The following is a 23,560-nucleotide window of genomic DNA, read 5'->3' on the forward strand; positions in this document are numbered from 1 at the left end:
TCTCTGATACTTTTCAAGCCCAAGCCTGCCCCCTTCTGGCTCTGCTCTGACGACTCCTGAGCAAAGCCAGACTGAATGCTCAGTTGGGGATTTTATCAGGGCTGATAAGAAGCAAGCTGAGCAGTGAAGAATGAAACCGAGCAGGGTAGGCATTTTCTCTAATGTTCCCACTGATACATGTGGTAAAATACATGAGTGCTTTGTCTCTGGTTCACTTTAAGGACATAGGACATCAGAGGTGAAAAGTAAACTGATGAGAAAAACAATTATATCTATCCTCCCTCTCCTAAAAATTACATTTTTTTTTTATTTTTAGATATCCCAGTTTTAAATCTATATTTAAATCTAGTTTTTACTGTTTCATTGTCTCTGCTCAATGGCACATTCATTGAAGTATGCCAGAGCTGAAATCTATGAATTATTGAGCCTTTTTATTTCTTTTCTGCTCTCAGAAGCCATTTTCTGACGGGAAAGTGCTTTATGGCTGTAATTACTTATCAGTGAGGGTTATGCTTTAGTCTGACCCGGTCCCGACCCAGACAGACTGATGTTTAACTCTTTCAAGTAGAGATTTTTTTTTTATACAAAGCCTAGTTATCTGTGTGCTTGGCACTATACATACATATCTATCTCATCATGTCACCTTGGTTGTCCTTTAAGTAGTCTGTTCATATGCAAAAAAACCAAAACACCAAAGTGTATAAATATGCTAGATCCCTGCTTATGTAGCAAAGAAATTGTGATCTCATTCTGTAACACACTGATACCGTTTCTATTATATGGCCACAGACCACATAAAGCTCTGCTTACAAAGCATATTATAATGTCTGACAATTGACTTAAAATACCTGACTTCAGGTTAACATACCACTCCAATTATACTCTAGCCCATGAAGACAGATCAATAGATACAGTCAAAACAATAATACAGAAGCAGAAAATGTTATGTTCTCATACATAAAAATAAACCACCTCCAAGATTTGTATTTTTTTAATAATTATTTGGAGATTTAGATGCACAGAGAGGGAAACAGTGTATATCATAGAATGGATCCACCTGCCCAAGCCAAAAACAGATGTGGGACATTGCAGAGCGGTATCTCTGCAAAGTTGACACTTGTAGGCAAGCTTATCCCAGCTATTCCATTTTCATTGAACTATAAGTGTTCTGTGCAGAGAGTATGTTCCTTTACCTTAGCATCAACATGTCTCCTTGGAAGATTCTAAGGCCTTGCAGATGGAAGCAGCACATATGTATATGCCTCTTGTATTTACAGGTTATTCCCTTCTGCTCATAGCGGAGACTATGTAGAATGTCAGAGGTTGACCAACAAACCCTTACATCTTTCAGGTACAAAAGAAAAAGTGCCTTTAAAAGCTGGAGTTTTTCTATCTCCCCTTACCCAGAGACTCAACAATTTACTATTATATTTTCATAGAAGTCAAAAGTTGGTTGCCCGACATAGGAAGAAAGAAAATACAATTTCCTGAAAAAATAATATTTTAAGAGGGCACATTTAAGAAAATAGGAAAACCTGCTATACAAACTTGTCCCTACTGCACATGTTAAATCTCCACACAGAGATGACAGGACCATAGTCACCTGGGATTTTAGAACCACGCAGCAATAAGCAGCCATTTCTATAATCCTGTCTCTGGCAGAGAAGCCTGCTGTGCACTGCCATGACTTGACACAACAAGCCACTCGAGCAGAGAGAAGGATTTAGGCAAGATGTCCTGATCTGCCAGGACAACAAATCGCAAACTGAGCTGGGTCACAGCAGTGTTAGTGCTAATGGGTTTATTGTCCCTCCTAGCAGGCAGGCTCTCTGGAGGCTTTGGGTAAAAAGAGGCTGACACAATGGTGATGTGTGGTTAAGTCTGTAAACAATCCAGGAGCAGGTGAGCACTCCTGGAGCCTCCTTCCAGTTTGTGGCTCCATTAGTGGCGACTGGACACTAGACCTTTAACCTTCGACATCTTTTTGGTGGGCTGCCTTTGCTCAGTTAGAGGTGGCCCTTCTCGCTCTGCAAGGTGCTGGTCAGTGTCCTGAGCAGTTGAGGAAGCTGTTGCTTTCAAAGTCTTCTTTATATTTGTCACCTGTTAGACCAAAAGAGCAGCATATAATGTGTGCAAATAAAGCTGCTGAAACAAAAAGACTATACAACAGATAATCAAACCTGCAGTGCAGAGATGGGGAGAACATTTAATTCCTTCAGGTTATTAACAAAAGATACACCGTATAACTCAATAGAAGTACTTGTGAAAATTGCACATGACGCTAGAACTGACTAAATCATTTTCACACAGGCATTCTGGATCAGTTTAGCTCATGGAAGCAATAGGAATGCATTAAATTGTGTGTAAGCGTTAATTAAACAAGTAACGTGAATTTTACATTGCAGGCAACTACTGCCCTCTGCTGACAATAGAGTACTTGCAATGTCTGAGATCAGGAGGATTCCATTCCCCACTCAATGTTTTATTTCTTTGTTAATAGGTAGATTTTGAAGGAAAATTACTATTTTTTTTTATTTTTTAGATGTGGCTTTGCTGGCTCTTGTGCTGTTAATATATAAGAAAAATGGTGGGACTGTGTCTCGTGAAAATAGACTTACACCTAATTGCACAAAAGCCAACATAGATATTTTAGTTAACAGTGAAGGTGGGTGGAGCCAGACAGCAGTTTTGTAGTTACCGGATCCTTCAGAGGCTAAAGCACACTACCTTCACCTAGCTATACTGATCCTGAATAGTTTCACAGCTGTCAGGCTCCACTCACCCCACTGCTAGCCACAGTATCGAATGTTGGCTTTTGTGCAATAAAGTCTATTTTCATAAGACACAGGGTCACAATTTTTCTTCCATATTAGACATTGCACGTGGCTATCTGGACGTGTATGTGCCTCATACGCTGGCACAGCCATATCTCCTTTTGCTCCATGGCGTCTAGTACCAGTCTTGTTTCTCCCTCAATTGCCCATGCTTTTAATGCTTTCTGAAGTGACACAGGACATGCTAAGCACACGGACCTACAGTTGTATTACAACTAAAAACGGATTGCAAAAAAGGGTGTGTGCATCAAGTGAACCCTTATATACCTGGCTTTGCAGATAAGGCCTAATTAGCTTATTCATGAGACACTGCTCAAGCAAATCTGCATTCGCTTTCGCATGCCAGGATATGCAGGGTTTTGCCAACTAACTAACCGCAACATTTCTGCCCTGCGGGGGATTAGTTTGCGCAGCATTTAGCACTTATCCAGGATCTCCACGTGGAGATCTCCCCCTCCCCCCCGGATCGCAGTCCTTATCTGCAAAACCAGGTATATAAGGGTTCACTTGGTGTTTGATGCACACACCCTTTTTGCAATAGGTTTTCAGTTCCTTTGCTCTGGAGGTAGGTTGTGGACTCTCTTTACATGGGCTGTCTGCAGCCCATTTCCTCATTGGGGTGTGGAGCTGTAGAGTCACCCCTGAGCTTTACCGGGCTTGGGGTGATCTATGCTTTACTCCCCCTCCCCCCCGTCGTAGTGCTCCCAAGTTGCGCACTTTTGGCCCGAACTAATAATGCACTTGGAGGCAATACGAAACAAGGTAGGTCCTATCCTTTGGGAGGTGGGTGCGGGCAGCCCTCCCTGGCGGTGGCAGCGCTTGGAGGGGGGCGCCCCGCACTTCTTAACCTATCCCCCAGGGGGGCGGCTGCAGGGTCTCTGAGCAGTGAGAGTGCTTGGAGCGCCCTATTGGCCCCCCTTTTCCTGGGATCCTGGGGGGGACCTCCACATGGCGATCCTGGATAAGTGCTAATTGCTGCGCAAACTAATCCACCGCAGGGCAAAAAATGTCGCGGTGAGTTAGTTGGCAAAACCCTGCATATCCTGGCATGCGAAAGCAGATTAGCTTGAGCAGTGTCTCATGAATAAGCTAATTAGGCCTTATCTGCAAAACCAGGTATATAAGGGTTCACTTGGTGTTTGATGCACACACCCTTTTTGCAATATGTATTATAACTAAGCTGATGTCTCAACGACAAAACATTTGTAAAGTGCTAGGACCCAAAGCGCATAAGCTTGTCTCAGATCAGTACATAGTGATGTGTACAGGGGGAAAAGTTATGCAATCATAAATGCCAGCCTAAACATGTGGCTTTTACATTTTGATTTAACCTTCTAATGACCACGTCATGACAATTGGCGTGAACGTGGCGGCAGCTCTAGGACCGCCTAACGCCAATTGGCGTCAAGTCCTGGGGTGGGGATTTGCGCATGCCAATGCTCTGCTCAGTCAGTCTCCTTGCGGGGATGTTAGATGGCGAAACGGACGTCTATTTACACGATTTACGGCAGCGCTGTACTGAGGACAGCCGTGTCACAGGACTGTCCACCTGGAAGACAGGAGCAGATCACGGTGATTGGCTGGCGGGGGGGGGGGGGGGGGGGCAAATTTTTATTTAAAAAAAAGGATTTAAAAAAAAAAAAAAAAAAAAAACATTGCAGGAGCAATCAGAGCTCAACAACAAAAAGCTCAGTTGGTGGGCAGAAAGGTGGGTGGGCTGATCTTTCCCCCTCAACATGACAGTGCATTACTGCCTAATGCTGGGTACACACAGATTTTATGGTCAATTTACTGTCAGATCGATTATTTCCAACATGTCCGATTTGCTTTCCGATTGATTACCGGACATTTTCCGATTGGGTACCGTTAACTTTAATAGGAAATAGTTGGGAAATCCATCAGAAAGCAAATCGATCTGACAGTAAATAGACTAGAATATCTCAGTGTGTACCCAGAATGAGCCCATCACATTGGTAGGCGGTGTGGTTATAGATAATAGCAGTTGGTGCTGTCTAGTTTTTTTCCATGTCTGGTAGTAGTAAAGATGATTGCATGCAGGTTGATCGTGGATCAAACAATATGGACAACTTACATGGTGAATATAGTTTCTTGATCTCTCTTCTATTTTTTAATTTCTCACTTTGCCATGTATTGATTTATCCCCCCCCCCCCCCCCCCGCCCACACACTACTATTTTCGGTAAAGTTCCTCTTTAAGCCTCATAAGCTGGCCACAAAATGTGTATCACACAGACCAATATCTCTGTTAAACACTGATGCCAAAATCGTGGTAAAAAAGTTAACAAATGAGCTTAAATCTATAATAACTAAAATTATTAATTGTGACCAAACACGATTTATCTCTGGTAAAAGTACGGAATACGAACCACGTATGCACACTCATATGCAAAGGTTAGGATGGGCAGCAACTTTCTAAATTTTTCAGTCTCAAAAAGGAAATGAGAAAGGTCACCATTCCTATTTACCATGTCCATAGCGCATTTGGCTACACTAATTGGCCAGAGAAAGACTGATTAGGTAGCATATGCTGGAGAGGAGGAAGAAACCCCTTTCAGTATGCTTGGGCTCAAGATTTAAAATCAATTGCCCCCATTTATAATGCTGCAAACTGTTTCTGTAGCACTTTCACTTAACTTTCTAGTCACCTAGAAGTTTCCTATTCAGAGAACATTCTGAGCTCTTCCTGTTTACAAAAGTATTTTCTGTAGGTATTTTTCTAAAGGAATTTTGATGTGAACAAGAAAGGTTTTGAAAAGGGACTAGAGCGAATGGTTCATTTTTTATAGATGAATGGGTCTTAATACAGCACAGCCTCCTTTCAGGTTAATTCTGGTAAAATATTCGATACTGTGCATTAAAACAATTTTTGATTTTAAAGAGTGCAGATAGTCTTGAAGTTTGTCCTTTCAGAAAATACTAGTAAAAGGTCCATAGGGCTGTTAATATTGGGGTTTCTTCAATTTCAAGTAATTGCGCATCTTGTGGTATTTATTATGTAAACGAAAGGCTTCTGTGAATGCGTCTTGAGATCAGAAGATTAGTTAGAAGCAGCTAACAGGTCAAGCTGAAGATTCCTTTGAATTGCGCTGTACGCTGTTAATATTTTGTTAGAATTCCTAGATCTTGAACCAGAATTATAAAACACTGTTCATAGAGACAATCCTATTACATCTTTTACAATACCGGAGAACTCAGCCCAAGAACAAATTATGCAATCTTTTCTATTTATAGTAAAAAAAATAATAATAATAAAAAAAAATATATATATATATTTTATATTTTTTTTTTAACTGTATTTTTAGTACAGACAGAAGATTTTGCTATTTTTTGTGAAATACTCTCAAAGGCAGTATAGTTTGATAATATCGCCTGAATAGGACATATTTGTTTTCAAGTCAGTCTTAAAAATAAGTAAATATATACAATTTTGTAGTTGCTGGTGCAATATCTGTGGATGTTTACAGTAAACCTCACTTTAGAGTCAATGTGGCTGCTGAAAGTGGGCATGACCTATCCCAAAGATAGGTGGTTGGTTTATCAGGTACAAAGTATCTCAAGTGCTGCTTACAGGAACACTATCGATCTACATATTTTTTTCAATTGAGATAAGAATTGTTTAGGAAGTGCTGCCAGGTTCTGGTGTATACATTTCACTGGCAACCTCTGTTTACTGTTATCAAAATACTTTCAAGCTTTACTGACACGAAAAATTCCGCCAGGAGGCAGCGCAGCAGTTTTTTTTTTTGTTAAATCATGTAGCGAGCTTAGCCGCTGCTCAGCAGCATCCGCCCGCTTCGATCGCCTTCAGCGATCTCCGATCAGGAAATCCTGTTTAAAAGAACGGGATTTCCTGGAGGGCTTTCCCCATCGCCATGGCGACAGGGCGGGATGACGTCACCGACGTCGTGACGTCATTGGGAGTCCCGATCCACCCCTCGGCGCTGCCTGGCACTGATTGGCCAGGCAGCGCACGGGGTCTGAGGGGGGGCGCGCCGCGATGGATAGCGGCGATCGGTGTGCTGGCGCAGCTAGCAAAGTGCTAGCTGCGTCCAGCAAAAAAAATTAAGAAAATCGGCCGAACAGGGCGTGAGAAAACCTCCTGCGCGGCGGGGTTACCGCCAGGAAGGTTAAAGAACAAGCAACACTCAACCTAGAAATAAAACACATAAGTAGATAAATACTACCTCTACTTACATAACAGATGTATTGTGCTATCCACGTAATGATTCCTGTGAACTTTACAAAGGAAAAGCAGAAAATCTATTCTAGACAGTGGCCATCTTGCCAAGCTAATGCTGACATCCTATCCTCCCTGACTTTTGTTTTCCCCCCTCCCTTCTCTTGCTCATTGTGTATTCATTAGCTGCCTTCCTCCCAGAGTCTTTTTTTTTATTATTTACACATCCAATCACTGAGTCACCTCAGCCTTGCTTGTAAACACAAGTGATCAGCTAGGCAGGGAAATAAATGGAAGAGGAGGAATATATTATAGATAAAAAGAACTCCCAGCATTCAACTTTTTTGCACTGTTTGGCACTAGGGCCAGTGCTCCTATAGTATGTAATAACTCCAAACCATAACAGCAGAAAAAAGTTTTGAATGCAGGATTAGCATCTTTATCACTTAATACACTCAGACCAGTTGCTGTTGAAATTTGATTTTTATGGTGACAATACCGCTTCAAGTAGCAGGCAACTCTTGAGATCCAGAATAGTTTGTTAAGTAGATACAAACTTGCTGGTTAGTCTGTACCTCTGGGTGTTTCAAGTCCTACTCCATAGAGCCACATTAATCCATGCCATGCACTGATGAAGACCAACCAGTCTGAAACAGTCTGTATGCATGTTGGATTATTGTGGTTCTGTATAATTAACAGCTGACACATCATTGCATTCCAGCGGATCTGGAGGTGTGTTTAGCTTCTAAGGACGACAATGGTTAATTTGCATATTTCAGCAGTGATGCCCTGGGAGACATCTCAAACTAACTTCAACCTGAATTATCGCAATTACTTTGTTTTAAAAGGGGAACTGAAGAGAGAGGTATATGGAGGCTGCCATGTTTATTTCCTTTTAAGCAATACCAGTTGCCTGGCAGCCCTGCTGATCCTCTGCTTCTAATACTATTAGCCATAGCCCCTGAACAAGCATGCAGCAGATCAGGTGTTTCACACTTTAAAGTCAGATCTGACAAGACTAGCTGCATGCTTGTTTCTGGTGTTATTCAGATACTACTGCAGAGAAATACACCAGCAGGGCTGCCAGGCAACTGGTAATGATTAAAAGGAAATATGGCAGCCTCCGTATACCTCTTACTTAAGTTCCCCTTTAACCTCCCTGCCGTTATAAAAAATTGCTGCGCACGGCAGGGAGGGTGTTTTTTGGCATTTTTTTTTTTTAGCATGTAGCTAGCCTAGCGCTAGCTACATGCTTCCCCCCTCCCTGCGGCGTCCCCCCGAATGCGCCGATCGCCGCCGGCGCATATACCCATCCGGAAATCCCGTTCTGAACGGGATTTCCAGGAGGGTTTCCCCCGTCGCCATGGCGGCGGGCGCGATGACGTCACCGACGTCGTGACGTCAGAGGGAGTCCCGAACCACCCCTCGACGCTGCCTGGCACTGATTGGCCAGGCAGCGCACGGGTCTCGGGGGGGGGGGGGGCACCCTCTGATGCGGCGGGTTGCGGCGAATCGGTGCGGAGCGGCGGCGATCGTAAGTTACACGCAGCTAGCAAGGTGCTAGCTGCGTGTAACAAAAAAAAAAATTATGCAAATCGGCCCAGCAGGGCCTGAGGAATCCTCCGCGGCAGGTTATCCCGAGCTGAGCTCGGGATAACCGGCAGGAAGGTTAAGAAAGAAAACTTGTTTTTTTAAAGGGGCACTATGGCTAAATTCTTCAATATGTGCAATTGTAGCAATGTGTAAGACTTGTATTGTGGCTAAATAAAACTCTGCTTCAATATTGCTTTACCCTAAATCAGTGCTGGAGTCCCGTCGCCAGAGAAAGCTAAGCGACGCTGAACCAGCACATTCCATTCTGCAGGAGGAGGCTGCCTTATCAGTTGTTTCATCTAAAGTTGTAATCTCCCCCTTTGATGTATGGGAGAGGTTTCACCCAACGTCTAACTGCACATTAGTGCTGTTACAGCTCCTCTGATCTGCCATACGTCTCAGGACAATGACTTACGGCCCCGATGAAAAAAAATGCTCCCCGCTGAGGCCCCCCTTCAGAGACACACGCAGGACACTGGCTACACAGCACTTGTGTGTGCTGAATCAAGACGCTGGAATCCTGTGCATAAGAGAAGCTGGTCTCCATGGCAACTGACAACAAGTGGTGACCCTGCCTGTGCCAGCTTCTCTGAAGGGGGGCCTCAGCGGGGAGCATGTTTTTCATTAGAGCCATATGTCATTGTCCTGAGACGTACGGCAGATCAGAGGAGCTGTAACAGCACTAATGTGCAGTTAGAAGTTGGGTGAAACCTTTCCCGATACATCAAAGGGGGAGATTACAACTTCAGATGAAACGACTGATAAGGCAGCCTCCTCCTGCAGAATGGAATGTGCTGGTTCAGCGTCGCTTAGCTTTCTCTGGCGACGGGACTCCAGCACTGATTTAGGGTAAAGCAATATTGAAGCAGAGTTTTATTTAGCCACAATAAAAGTCTTATGCTGGGAATACACGTTTCGTTTTTGCCTTAGTTTTAGCCTTCGTTTCGATTGTGCCTTTTGTCCTTTTCGTTCCCGAAATAATCGAACGTATGGTTAATATCACCACCCACGGTTTCGTTTTGTTTTTCGATTCTGATGGTTTCGTTTTTCCAATAATCGAAGGCTGCAAAGAAACGAAACGAAAATCCCTTTTTACAGGGACGGACTAACATAAACGAACATATAATCGATCTGAACAGCCATCAAGCCTACCAATGGCTCGATTAGATGGATAAAGAGAGATAATATCAAACATGTTCGATCACTAGTCGTTCGTTTTTGGGGTCCATTAATCGAAACTATAATGAGATTATGACTATTTTCACATACGTTTTCAACACTCGATTCGTTTACTGAACGAATCGAAGGCTAAAACGAAGGCAAAAACGAAACGTGTATTCCCAGCATTACACATTGCTACACTTGCAAATATTTTATATTAAATGAGAATATAAGAAGAATTTAGCCATAGTGCCCCTTTAAGTAGATGTAGTAAATGCTAACCAACTAAGGGGTATCCAGTCTCTCTTGATAGCTACACATCAGTAGGGATCTTTCTGGACTTTGTTTTAAATGTTGCAGGCTTCAGGGCTGGCACCCCTATCCTGGTTTCACTGTTCAAGTGATACCTACCTTGATTAAACAAGCAGAAGTTATATTTTAGAGATTTATAGAATATACTTGTTCCCAGCCAGTGACTCACTAGGTTGTGTGACAAACAACATGTATCCAGAAGCATGGCTCAAACTACAAAAACCAACATCATCATAGCTAGATGAATCATTCTGATACCCTTTAATACAAAAGAGAAATTAGGCTCCGGGTCTGACCCTTGTTAAATCACAACGGTGGCTGAATCATAGATATACTAGCTATAATAGAAGTCAGAAACTCATTTTAAATGTGCATTTGGCCATCTGGAAGAGCTTGAGATTCAATTCTATGACGTTTAGGAAACTTACAGCATTATACTGCAGTATGAAGTATGGTTTAGAGATCATACATCACACAGTAATAGGATCAAGGCTATAAGAGGTAGCAATGGATCAAATAAAATATAATGAAACAAATTGATAAGATATCTAAGTTAAGCTGAAGCAAAAAAAAAAAAAAAAAAAAAAAAATGATACTTGCCTAAGGCGAGGGAAGGCTCTGTGTCCTATTGAGCCTTCCCATTCCTTTCCTCGTCATCTTGTTCCCCCACAGGTTCGTCTGTTCAAATCTCCTTCCGCTGTAGGTTTCAGAAGTCTTCGGGAGCCTGAGTGCTCCTGAAGATGTACAAAGAGGCGCTTTACTTATCTCTAGACGCACAGTGTATGTGCTCGATTTATTGCCTGATGAAGCAAGATTATGTCTGCAAAACACGTTGCACTGAACCCCTGGAGTATACAAATAAATTCTCGTTGATTTAACATCAGCATTTTTCTTGTGTCTACTTGAAGGTGTTCAGTTCACCACTGCCTCCTCTATTTTTAAACCTTTTAGCATTTTTTTTTATCCTATTGGCGCCTCTATTCATAAGTTTTTGCCAAGTGCCTCTGCTCTCCTGGTATCAGTCCCAGTAACCAGGTTCAGATGTGCCAGTTGGCTCTTCTGCGCATGCACAGAAAAGCTGACTGGCGCAACTGAGCCACATTACCAGCACCAATACCAGAAGAACTGAAGCACTCGGGAGGATGGCAAAGGCCGCATTGATGCTCGTGGGGTTGGAGAAAGCCTCGGGTTAGTATCAAATCTTTTTATTGGCCCATCTCAGGTACAATTTAAGCTGTATAACACTTCAGTTCAGCTGGTGTGTTAATACTCACCTCTGTCTCTATTTGCTGCTGCGTACGGATGTGGGTCTCCTTGTACTGGTTAGCCCGCAGCACTTGTTGTTCAATCCCCATTAAAACTGCCTCGCAGCCATCACACCTGCGATACAATAGCATTGAGAGATTAGTGACAAACCCATTAGATAACAAAACGTTATTACCGAAATACCATCAGCAGTTAAGGTGCCAATAAATCTAGCGATGTATGGGCAGATTTGACCAAGAGACAAATCTCTCTCTGATAGTATCTGATAAGAGAGATCTTTCAGCTGCCCATACACCACAGGCCGATTCCCAATCAATTTCAGCATGAAATCGATCTGGACTCAGCCCTGTGTGCCGCCTCGCCCCCTAATGTAATGTCCCCCCAGTGCCTAAGTGTATACATTACCTCTCCGTGGCTTCCGCTTATCCCCCCCCCCCCCACAAACACGCACCCCACGTGGTTTCCTAGTAAGGGCGTGCGTGTGTGACGTCACGAGCGCCCTTACCAGGTAACCACATGGGGCGTGCTTGTATGTGGAAGAGGAATCTCGGAAGACTGTGGGGGACAAGCGGAAGCCACGGAGAGGTAATGCATACCGTTACATGGGGCAAGGGGGGACATTACACAGCGGCGAGGCGGCTGTTGATTTTGACGATAGTCGGGCAATTGCACACAGCGCACCAGAACAACCAACTTTGGCCTGACATCTTGCAGCATGCGCGGACAATGCGCCCAATTTACATCCCCAAATTGGTCGCTTTGTCGGTTTGGCATGCACCTGGCGGCACAGATTTTTATCCAATTTGATTATAATCAAATTGGATGGTCGATTGGCCAAGTCGCCTGATGTATGGCCACCTTTAGTGATTGTCCTTAAGATAAAAGCAGATAATTCCAACAGGAACACAAATTGGGACAGTAAAAAGTCAACACTTGAAAGGCCCAATTCCAAGCTGCATACAATCTACAGGCAAGCTGAAATTATTAGAACTGTCTCTCATTCACTACCAGCTGTTATGGCTAAAATGCTAAATGAATACGTTTAACGAGTTAGGGTCTGTCCACAAGTGTGCATAGCGTTTCAGATTTCAACAATGTAACATACTGCAATCTGTAAGGACATCAAAAAGTGCACAGAAAGCACTTTCTGACGTATCCACTTAAGTGCTGCACTATGGTGCATTTAAAGAAAACCTGTATTGAAAAAAAAAAAAAAAAAAAAAGCCCCTGGGAGGGTACTTCTTTCGGGAGGCGTAAGCCTCTAGATCCGATTGAGGCTTCCCCCGTCCCATGGTGGTCTCTCTAGGCCGCTCCGAACGGCGGCCATGTAAATATGTACACAATGAAAGGTTTTTTTTTTTTTTTTTTTTTTTTTTTTTTTTAAATGCATGCACATTTAACCACTGGAGGACCTAGGGCTTTCTACCCCTTAGGGCCCTTTTCCACCTGCAATCGCTAGCGTTCACGCTGAACGCTAGCGATTGCTGAATCGCAAAACCGGCGATTCCCCCGACTTTTGCGGCCGCGATTTTGCTGTGTTATGCACTGCATAGCAAAATCGCGGCAATTATCGCTCCGCCGCGCGTTCGCGTTCCCGACAAAAGCGTATCGCGGTAGTGGAAATGACCTACCGCGAATCCTATGTTAAAAAGCAAACCGTAGCGATTGTAAAATCGCTAGCGGTTTGCGGTTTTGCGATTCAGCCAGCGCAAACGCGCTGGTGGAAAAGGGCCCTTAAGAACCGGCCACTTTTTTTCCATTCAGACCACTGCAGCTTTCACAGTTTATTGCTCGCTCATACAACCTACCACCTAAATGAATTTTGGCTCCTTTTCTTGTCACTAATAAAGCTTTCTTTTGGTGCTATTTGATTGCTCCTGCGATTTTTACTTTTTATTATATTCATCAAAAAAGACATGAATTTTGGCAAAAAAATGATTTTTTTAACTTTCTGTGCTGACATTTTTCAAATAAAGTAAAATTTCTGTATACATGCAGCGCGAAAAATGTGGACAAACATGTTTTTGATAAAAAAAAAACCCATTCAGTGTATATTTATTGGTTTGGGTAAAAGTTATAGCGTTTACAAACTATGGTGCAAAAAGTGAATTTTCCCATTTTCAAGCATCTCTGACTTTTCTGACCCCCTGTCATGTTTCATGAGGGGCTAGAATTCCAGGATAGTATAAATACCCCCCAAATGACCCCATTTTGGAAAGAAGACATCCCAAAGTATTCACTGAGAGGCATAGTGAGTTCATAGAAGATATTTTTTGTCACAAGTAAGCGGAAAATGACACTGAGAAAAAAAAAAAAAAAAAAAAGTTTCCATTTCTTCTAACTTGCGACAAAAAAAAATGAAATCTGCCACGGACTCACTATGCCCCTCTCTGAATACCTTGAAGGGTCTACTTTCCAAAATGGGGTCATTTGTGGGGTGTGTTTACTGTCCTGACATTTTGGGGGGTGCTAAATTGTAAGCACCCCTGTAAAGCCTAAAGGTGCTCATTGGACTTTGGACCCCTTAGCGCAGTTAGGCTGCAAAAAAGTGCCACACATGTGGTATTGCCGTACTCAGGAGAAGTAGTATAATGTGTTTTGGGGTGTATTTTTACACATACCCATGCTGGGTGGGAGAAATATCTCTGTAAATGACAATTTGTTAATTTTTTTTTACACACAATTGTTCATTTACAGAGATCTTTCTCCCACTCAGCATGGGTATGTGTAAAAATACACCACAAAACACATTATACTACTTCTCCTGAGTACGGCAATACCACATGTGTGGCACTTTTTTGCAGCCTAACTGCGCTAAAGGGCCCAAAGTCCAATGAGTACCTTTAGGATTTCACAGGTCATTTTGAGAAATTTCGTTTCAAGACTACTCCTCACGGTTTAGGGCCCCTAAAATGCCAGGGCAGTATAGGAACCCCACAAATGACCCCATTTTAGAAAGAAGACACCCCAAGGTATTCCGTTAGGAGTATGGTGAGTTCATAGAAGATTTTATTTTTTGTCAAAAGTTAGCGGAAAATGACACTTTGTGAAAAAACACAATTAAAATCAATTTCCGCTAACTTGTGACAAAAAATAAAATCTTCTATGAACTCGCCATACTACTAACGGAATACCTTGGGGTGTCTTCTTTCTAAAATGGGGTCATTTGTGGGGTTCCTATACTGCCCTGGCATTTAAGGGGCCCTAAACCGTGAGGAGTAGTCTTGAAACGAAATTTCTCAAAATGACCTGTGAAATCCTAAAGGTACTCATTGGACTTTGGGCCCTTTAGCGCAGTTAGGGTGCAAAAAAGTGCCACACATGTGGTATCGCCGTACTCGGGAGAAGTAGTACAATGTGTTTTGGGGTGTATTTTTACACATACCCATGCTGGGTGGGAGAAATAACTCTGTAAATGGACAATTGTGTGTAAAAAAATCAAAAGATTGTCATTTACAGAGGTATTTCTCCCACCCAGCATGGGTATGTGTAAAAATACACCCCAAAACACATTATACTACTTCTCCAGAGTACGGCAATACCACATGTGTGGCACTTTTTTGCAACCTAACTGCGCTAAAGGGCCCAAAGTCCAATGAGTACCTTTAGGATTTCACAGGTCATTTTTGTTTCAAGACTACTCCTCACGGTTTAGGGCCCCTAAAATGCCAGGGCAGTATAGGAACCCCACTAATGACCCCATTTTATAAAGAAGACACCCCAAGGTATTCCGTTAGGAGTATGGTGAGTTCATAGAAGATTTTATTTTTTGCCACAAGTTAGCGGAAATTGATTTGAATTGTTTTTCTTCACAAAGTGTCATATTCCGCTAACTTGTGACAAAAAAAATCTTCTATGAACTCACCATACTCCTAACGGAATACCTTTGGGTGTCTCCTTTCTAGAATGGGGTCATTTGTGGGGTTCCTATACTGCCCTGGCATTTTAGGGGCCCTAAACCGCGAGGAGTAGTCTTGAAACTAAATGTCGCAAAATGACCTGTGAAATCCTATAGGTACTCATTGGACTTTGGGCCCCTTAGCGCACTTAGGGTGTAAAAAAGTGCCACACATGTGGTACCGCCGTACTCAGGAGAAGTAGTATAATGTGTTTTGTGGTGTATTTTTACACATACCCATGCTGGGTGGTAGAAATATCTCTGTACATGACAATTGTTTGATTTTTTTTACACACAATTGTCCATTTACAGAGAGATTTCTCCCACCCAGCATGGGTATGTGTAAAAATACACCACAAAACACATTATACTACTTCTCCTGAGTACGGCGATACCACATGTGTGACACTTTTTTTGCAGCCTAGGTGCGCTAAGGGGCCCAACGTCCTATTCACAGGTCATTTTGAGGCATTTGTTTTCTAGACTACTCCTCACGGTTTAGGGCCCCTAAAATGCCAGGGCAGTATAGGAACCCCACAAGTGACCCCATTTTAGAAAGAAGACACCCCAAGGTATTCCATTAGGTGTATGACGAGGTCATCGAAGATTTTATTTTTAGTCACAAGTTAGTGAAAAATGACACTTTGTGAAAAAAAACCAATAAAAATCAATTTCCGCTAACTTTTGACAAAAAATAAAATCTTCTATGAACTCGTCATACACCTAACAGAATACCTTGGGGTGTCTTTTTTCTAAAATGGGGTCACTTGTGGGGTTCCTATACCGCCCTGGCATTTTACGGGCCCAAAACCGTGAGTAGTCTGGAAACCAAATGTCTCAAAATGACTGTTCAGGGGTATAAGCATCTGCAAATTTTGATGACAGGTGGTCTATGAGGGGCCGAATTTTGTGGAACCGGTCATAAGCAGGGTGGCCTTTTAGATGACAGGTTGTATTGGGCCTGATCTGATGGATAGGAGTGCTAGGGGGGTGACAGGAGGTGATTGATGGGTGTCTCAAGGTGTGATTAGTGGGGGGAATAGATGCAAGTAATGCAATGGCGAGGTGATCAGGGCTGGGGTCTGAGGGTGTGGGCGGGTGATTGGGTGCCCTAGGGGCAGATGGGGGTCTAATCTGATGGGTAGCAGTGACAGGGGGTGATTGATGGGTAATTAGTGGGTGTTTAGAGGAGAGAACAGATGCAATGCACTTGGGAGGTGATCTGACTGCGGGTCTGCAGGCGATCGGATGGTGTGGGTGGGTGATCAGATTGCCCGCAAGGGGCAGGTTAGGGGCTGATTGATGGGTGGCAGTGACAGGGGGTGATAGGGGGTGATTGATGGGTGATAGGTGATTGGCAGGTGATTGACAGGTGATCAGTGGGTTATTACAGGGAAGAACAGATGTAATTAATGCACTGGCAAATTGATAAGGGGGGGTCAGAGGGCAATCTGAGCGTGTTGGCGGGTGATTGGGTGCCCGCAAGGGGCAGATTAGGGTCTGATCTGATAGGTAAAAGTGACAGGTGGTGATAGGGGGTGATTAATGGGTAATTAGTGGGTGTTTAGAGGAGAGAATAGATGTAAGCAATGGATTTGGGAGGTGATCTGATGTCGGATCTGCGGGCGATCTATTGGTGTGGGTGGGTGATCAAATTGCCCGCAAGGGGCAGGTTAGGGGCTGATTGATGGGTGGCAGTGACAGGGGGTGATTGATGGGTGATAAGTGATTGGCAGGTGATTGACAGGTGATCAGTGGGTTATTACAGGGAAGAACAGATGTAATTAATGCACTGGCGAATTGATAAGGGGGGGGGTCAGAGGGCAATCTGAGCGTGTTGGCGGGTGATTGGGTGCCCGCAAGGGGCAGATTAGGGTCTGATCTGATAGGTAAAAGTGACAGGTGGTGATAGGGGGTGATTGATGGGTGATTGATGGGTAATTAGTGGGTGTTTAGAGGAGAGAATAGATGTAAACAATGGATTTGGGAGGTGATCTGATGTCGGATCTGCGGGCGATCTATTGGTGTGGGTGGGTGATCAGATTGCCCGCAAGGGGCAGGTTAGGGGCTGATTGTTGGGTGGCAGTGACAGGGGGTGATTGATGGGTGATTGACAGGTTATCAGGGGGGATAGATGCATACAGTACACAGGGGGGGGGAGGGGTCTGGGGGGGGGGGGGGGGGTCCTGGGGAGAATCTGAGGGGTGGGGGGGGGGTGATCAGGAGGGGGCAGGGGGGGGGGGGGGGGGAGATAAAAAAAAAATAGCGTTGATAGATAGTGACAGGGAGTGATTGATGGGTTATTAGGGGGGTGATTGGGTGCAAACAGGGGTCTGGGGGGTGGGCAGGGGGGGCAGATCAGTGTGTTTGGGTGCAGACTAGGGTGGCTGCAGCCTGCCCTGGTGGTCCCTCCGACACTGGGACCACCAGGGCAGGAGGCAGCCTGTATAATACGCTTTGTATACATTACAAAGTGTATTATACACTTTGTAGCAGCGATCGCGGGGTTAACATCCCGCCGGCGCTTCCGTATGGCCGGCGGGATGGCACGGCGGGTGGGCGGAGCCAGTTGCCGGGGGAAGCGCGCGTCATCAATGACGCGATTGCTCCCCCGGCATAGGAAAAGGACGCAACGCCCTAAGGCGTATTGCGGTCCTTAAGGCATCCACTTTGCCGCCGCCCATGGGCTGTGGGCGGTCGGCAAGTGGTTAAAGTGTGGACAGGCCCTTATGCCGTGAATACACAATGAGTTTTTTTTTTTTTTTCCCCGGCAGATAGATGGCTCAATAGATAATTTCCAACAGGTCCGAACTGATTTCAATCATTTTTCTGAACCATTGTTTCACAGACGCGAACAGAAATCGTTCAGAAAATCGAACCGAAAAATGTTTGGCCAGTAAATCTGCTGGAAAAAAAACTCATTGCTTTAGCCATGAGATACACAACTATGGTGAGATACCGGTATGTTTTGTCACAGGAGGAATTGTCTCTGTAAACCAGTGACAAATATTAAAGGGAGATCAAAGGCCCATCTTTCAGATAGTAGGAAAGCAAACTTCATGAATTTTACTTCTGATACAGGGGTCCAGAGTTGTAACAAACAGCATTATCTTTACAAACATTTAAAACTGAGCTCTAATGATTAAAGCCAATTTCCTGGCACAGATCATAGATCCATTGTTTGAACTTCAACTGGGAAGACACAGGGTAAATCGGCCTGAGAAGACTGCAGTCTATAGTGCTGTCTGTGGTGCAATAATTGGCTAAGTATTATAAATGAATTATTTGACACCAAATAAACAAACTTATACACAGACAGAAGCAAGCTCTACAATGAACTGCCTAAACGAATCTAAAATATATTTTTTTGATTGGAGTGAGACTTAATTGCAATCTCTCTGCAATATTCATCTGGGATCCATTCAAACTACAACAGCATTGTGGCAGCATAGCACAAATGGATTCCTATCCAATTGCAATGACAGAGCCTGGTCCCACTGGAGAGAGAGCCTGGTCCCACTGGAGAGAGACCCCGGCGCGGCATGGTCCTGGCACTGAACACTGGCCACATCAGCTGTGATTCAAATCGGACAACATGGGGAAAAACCTATTGGATTAAATGCATTGCTATGGTGATGGAACTCACCCCTCCTCATGGATTGGCTGCGGACACAGTCAGACAGCTGAACCACAAAGTAAGGGGGAGATTGGTGGCTGGCAGGCGGGATGTGGTGACAACTGGTGGCCATGATCAGGGGGAAAGAGTATGTAACTGTGGAGGGCGGGGGGAGCTTGACAAAGGAAAACACAAGGGGACAGGAGGTCACAATGGAGGACACAGGGGGTGGGTGTGGGGGGGTGACCAAGGAGGACATTTGGGTGACAAAAGAGGACACAAGGGGAAAAAACAGGATGTCACAAGAGGGGCAAAGGAAGACATAGGGGGACAGAGGACGACACAAGCGGGGCAAAGGAAGACACAGGTGGGCAAAGGTCAACACAAAGGGGTCACAAGAGGGGACAATGGAAAAATCAAGAGGGACAGGAGGATACAAGGGGCACAGAGAAGGTCACAAGGGGAAAAGTAGGACACAAAATGTACAAGGAAGGTACAAAAGGGGTACAAGGGAGACATAATAATCGGGGGGAGAACAACCACAAGATGCCCCTGCACCATGGACACACCAGATTTAGTATATATTTTTTTCCCCCTGGTTTTCGTCCTCTAAACCTAGGTGCGTCTTATGGGTCACCCAATCTAGTGTTAAAGTCCACCACCAAGTTGATGGTGCAAGCACATGTCACCTGTATCAAGGGTTGTAGATCTGTACAAAAATAAATTGACCTACTATCCACAGGTACATAAACATTTACCAGAAAAAAAGGGACGGTCTGCAAAATCACCATTAACAATGAGAATAAGGCCTTCTGTCTGTTTGTTTTTTATACTGCAGATGCATTTTTAACTACCTCTGAATTTGAAATGTTTGCCTCTGAAGAAGCAGCTATTTTCAAAGCCGTGAAATGTGCATTAGGCCTTTCATGTGAAATATCGAATTTAACTGTGTTTGTCATATCCGTTTTCCAAATAAGATTGTAATTTAAAGCTACATTTTATAACATTTACATTGTTAAACATAGGCCCTTAAACCCTCAACTTGTTTTCTTTTTGCATATTGATGAGGTCTAATAATGCCAAGGCCTGGTGAATGCCATCTAAGATCCATAGCTGCATTAATGACTTCTCAAGACAGTCTCTTCTCATGGCAAAATGATCAAGTTTTCTATGAAAACTTTGTATGAGGCACTGAAGTCTCTGGCTGCATAAAGGTTTCCAGAACTCCAGCCATGGGAAGGTCAGAAGGGCAGCACCAGCAAAAGACAACTCAAAATGCAATTTCAGAAGACACTTGAGATTCTGTATCTGCTGCCCTAACCAATTTGTCTTCCCTGTCCAATTCCAAAAATAAGGCTCCAGTTGTCATAGGAGTTTTTTTTAATTTTTATTTCCAAAAGAGTCGTCAGTGCTATATACCGGTAAATATGTTCATAACTAAAGCGAAAGAGCAGTTTAGGGTGTAATATACACTGTGTAAATTATGTTGATAAACTGATTCTCACCACTCCTGAAGAGTTTTCACAATGCTACTTATATCCTTCTTAGGAATGTCCCGTCCAATGCAGAAATCCACCTCTAGCACATGGTTGCGTTGATCCAGTTTGCCCTGAATAATGTCTGTGTAAACTGCTTCAATAATTAGGTCTTCCAGCTCTCTGAGGTTCTTCATATCCAAATCTTTCAGCAGCACAGAATATGGAATGCACTAAGAGTGAAGATATTAAGAGTGTGTGATTTGGTCAGCAGAAAGCATACAAAATACATTCAATTAGCTTTTTATTTTTCATAATAGCGACCATGTGAATTATCTTTTCCAAATGCTACAAAAATACAGTTATTGCATAGGAATGATCAAAGTCTGAGAATAAGAAAAGTGAACTTTTTTATGGTTTTGAATGGAGATTAGGAAGGGTCATGGACTGTAAGGTTTAGTACTGTTTTACTGCTTCCCATTTCCATTCTAGTGATATTGTTATAACAAGACCTATATGAACAGGCGTTGCAGAAATAACTATAAAAACACTTAAAACTTTAAAAAGTGAAAATCAGCTTGTGAACCTGAGTTCCCCAACCCTGTCCTCAAGGCCTACCAACTGCACATTTTGCAGGTAACTACAACCATTCACAGGTGGGGTAATTAGTGTCTCAGCAGAGCTGGCTATCTACTTCCATTGATTGCCACAAAACATGCACTGTTGGTGGGCGCTGAGGACAGGGTTGGGGAACACGGGGGCTAAGCAACTATATCTATAGTCCTGGAGACTTTGTGACAGAGTGAACACCGCTACATCCCACTGCTCCTCTGACAGTGCACGACCTGGTCAGCAAATCCAAAAGGTAACGAGAATAGAAGAAGGGTCCGCACTTGTTGAAAGGAACGACCTTTATTAAATGGACTTATCCATAAAAAGCCAAGGCAACATTAAATAGCTTACATGTTTCGGACTATCTGTCCTTAATCATAGCTATGATTAAGGACAGATAGTCCGAAACATGTACCGGTAAGCTATTTAATGTTGCCTTGGCTTTTTATGGATAAGTCCATTTAATAAAGGTCGTTCCTTTGAACAAGTGCGGACCCTATATCTATAGTCCTATTGCTATGCAATAGGGACTTCCTGAAATTATTTGGTTAAAAAGCTAAAACCCTAAGTTTAATGATTTTAAGGGGACTCGTTGTTTGCTGCAGTATGGCGTGTGTACGCACCTTTTTAAAAGGCCTTTAATAAATGCATGAGTTTTCCAAATCCAAGGTCACTGCTAGGATTATGTAAACCTTGGAGACCTTTTCACACTGTTGTGTTTTGGAGAACACACTCCATTTTATGTGCATTTGTGTTTGTGTAAAATGAATAAAAATTCAGATAAGACTCAGCTCACCATATGTATTGTGCGTTTTTTCTGCCTTTTTCTAAGGCAACACCTTTAAGGACCCTTTTATACAAGATGCGATTTGCTGGGTTTTGCAACCCATTTCCCATCAAATGCAAATCACAAGGACTAAGGACATCTTCAAAATCAAAGGAACCCTTTTATAATACCTCGATCTGATTTTGCCCGATTGAAAATGTCATGCAACTCTCCTTGTGTTCCTAGCAGCACGAGAAATATCGCAAACTGCATTGTAAAATCACAAACAAATAGCATTGCTTTTTGCAATTTCCTGTATAAATGAGTCCTAAAAATGTGTTATCCCTAGAGCAGTACAGAAATGAAAATGCAACTGAAAATGATACAAAAAACAAAAAAAACAAAAACGCAGAGATGCTTTCAGTGTGAATTGAAAAACAACGCATGACCATCACCATGCATTTGCGTTCAGGCGTAAAAGTATTCTTTTTTTCTAAATGCGTGATAATGTAGACTGCTTTGTCAGCATGTGGTAACTGAAGTGTACCAGAACTCAGGATCACTTCTGCAAACAAGAGCCATGTGTGAGCTCCCCTCACAAAGACATTTCTCACATGGGGTTAAATCACTAAACCGTGCTAACTCATAGCACGGCCGCGCTAGCGTTTTGTACTACTGCGCAGAATGCTCCAGGCTATGGGAGCGAGACGGGGGAGCACGCCTGGACGCACTGCGCCGACTGGCCCTGACTGACCGATCTATCGGGGCGAATGGAGAGGGAGAAGAGGACGCTGTGGGAGCGATCAGGCCAGAGGTGGCTGGAGGAGGCCCCAGGTATGCATATTTTATTGCGGGGGCTCCACCTCGGGTACACTTTAAAGGACAACTATCACAAAAAAGTAAAAATTTAAAATAAATACATATTACTGTACATTTCACCAAGCATGAAATACACTATAAATAACTTTTTCGTACGTGCCCGTCACTTACAGTAGGTAGTGATAATCTGACAGATCTGTCAGGTTTTGGACTAGTTTATCTTTTTATGGGGGATTCTCGGTTATTTTCGCTATTTATAAAATCATTTACTGAACTGCAATTGCTCTGTCCAACTATCAAAATCGTGTGCAAATGTAGGGAAGCTGGCTGACATCTCTGTATACATCCTTTCCAGTGAGTACCTTAGTAAAGAATAGAGGTACTGAGGTTTAGGGATAAGTTTCCAAATTCCGTGGCTATCAGATTGGAAAGCTGCTTTCTGTGGCGGAAAAATCGGAAGTCTGCAGAAAATACCGCAGCCCCGAGACTCAAATTTTAAGCCAATCAGAAGACTCACAAGCACTGGCCCAATCAGAGAACGTAGAATTTCACCACGGAAATCGGATTACCTTGAATAACTGTGGAAATTGTATCGCAATCAGAAAAAACGCAAGTATTAAGGTGACCACACAGGATACAATAAAATTATCCGATTTTACGGCAATTTGATCCTCCTCCTCCTCCTCCTCCTCCTCCTCCTCCTCCTCCTCCTCCTCCTCCTCCTCCTCCTCCTCCTCCTCCTCCTCCTCCTCCTCCTCCTCCTCCTCCTCCTCCTCCTCCTCCTCCTCCTCCTCCTCCTCCTCCTCCTCCTCCTCCTCCTCCTCCTCCTCCTCCTCCTCCTCCTCCTCCTCCTCCTCCTCCTCCTCCTCCTCCTCCTCCTCCTCCTCCTCCTCCTCCTCCTCCTCCTCCTCCTCCTCCTCCTCTTTTTTCAATTTTTATCGATCCAGAGTGCTGGAAATTTTTCTTCAATTGTTCTAAAGATTGTATGGTGTTCGATTGTCAGTTTATTAA

General features: G+C 43.5%; 1 protein-coding gene across 2 annotated transcripts in view; it reads right to left on the reverse strand.

Moving 5' to 3' along the window:
- Nucleotides 1–975: 975 nt before the first annotated feature.
- Nucleotides 976–23,560, reverse strand: part of COPS7B (COP9 signalosome subunit 7B) — a 95,825-nt gene continuing 73,240 nt past the window's right edge. For both annotated transcript variants that reach the window (XM_068281276.1, XM_068281275.1), the window contains 3 exons: nucleotides 20,383–20,585; nucleotides 11,372–11,477; nucleotides 976–2,100 (listed from right to left, as the gene is read on the reverse strand). In XM_068281276.1, the coding sequence (XP_068137377.1) occupies nucleotides 1,942–2,100; nucleotides 11,372–11,477; nucleotides 20,383–20,585 (468 nt within the window). In that variant the 3' untranslated portion in view covers nucleotides 976–1,941. The remainder of the gene's footprint in view (nucleotides 2,101–11,371; nucleotides 11,478–20,382; nucleotides 20,586–23,560) is intronic.

The sequence above is a fragment of the Hyperolius riggenbachi genome, chromosome 4, assembly GCF_040937935.1.
Source record: "Hyperolius riggenbachi isolate aHypRig1 chromosome 4, aHypRig1.pri, whole genome shotgun sequence".
NCBI classification, from domain to species: Eukaryota; Metazoa; Chordata; class Amphibia; order Anura; family Hyperoliidae; genus Hyperolius; species Hyperolius riggenbachi.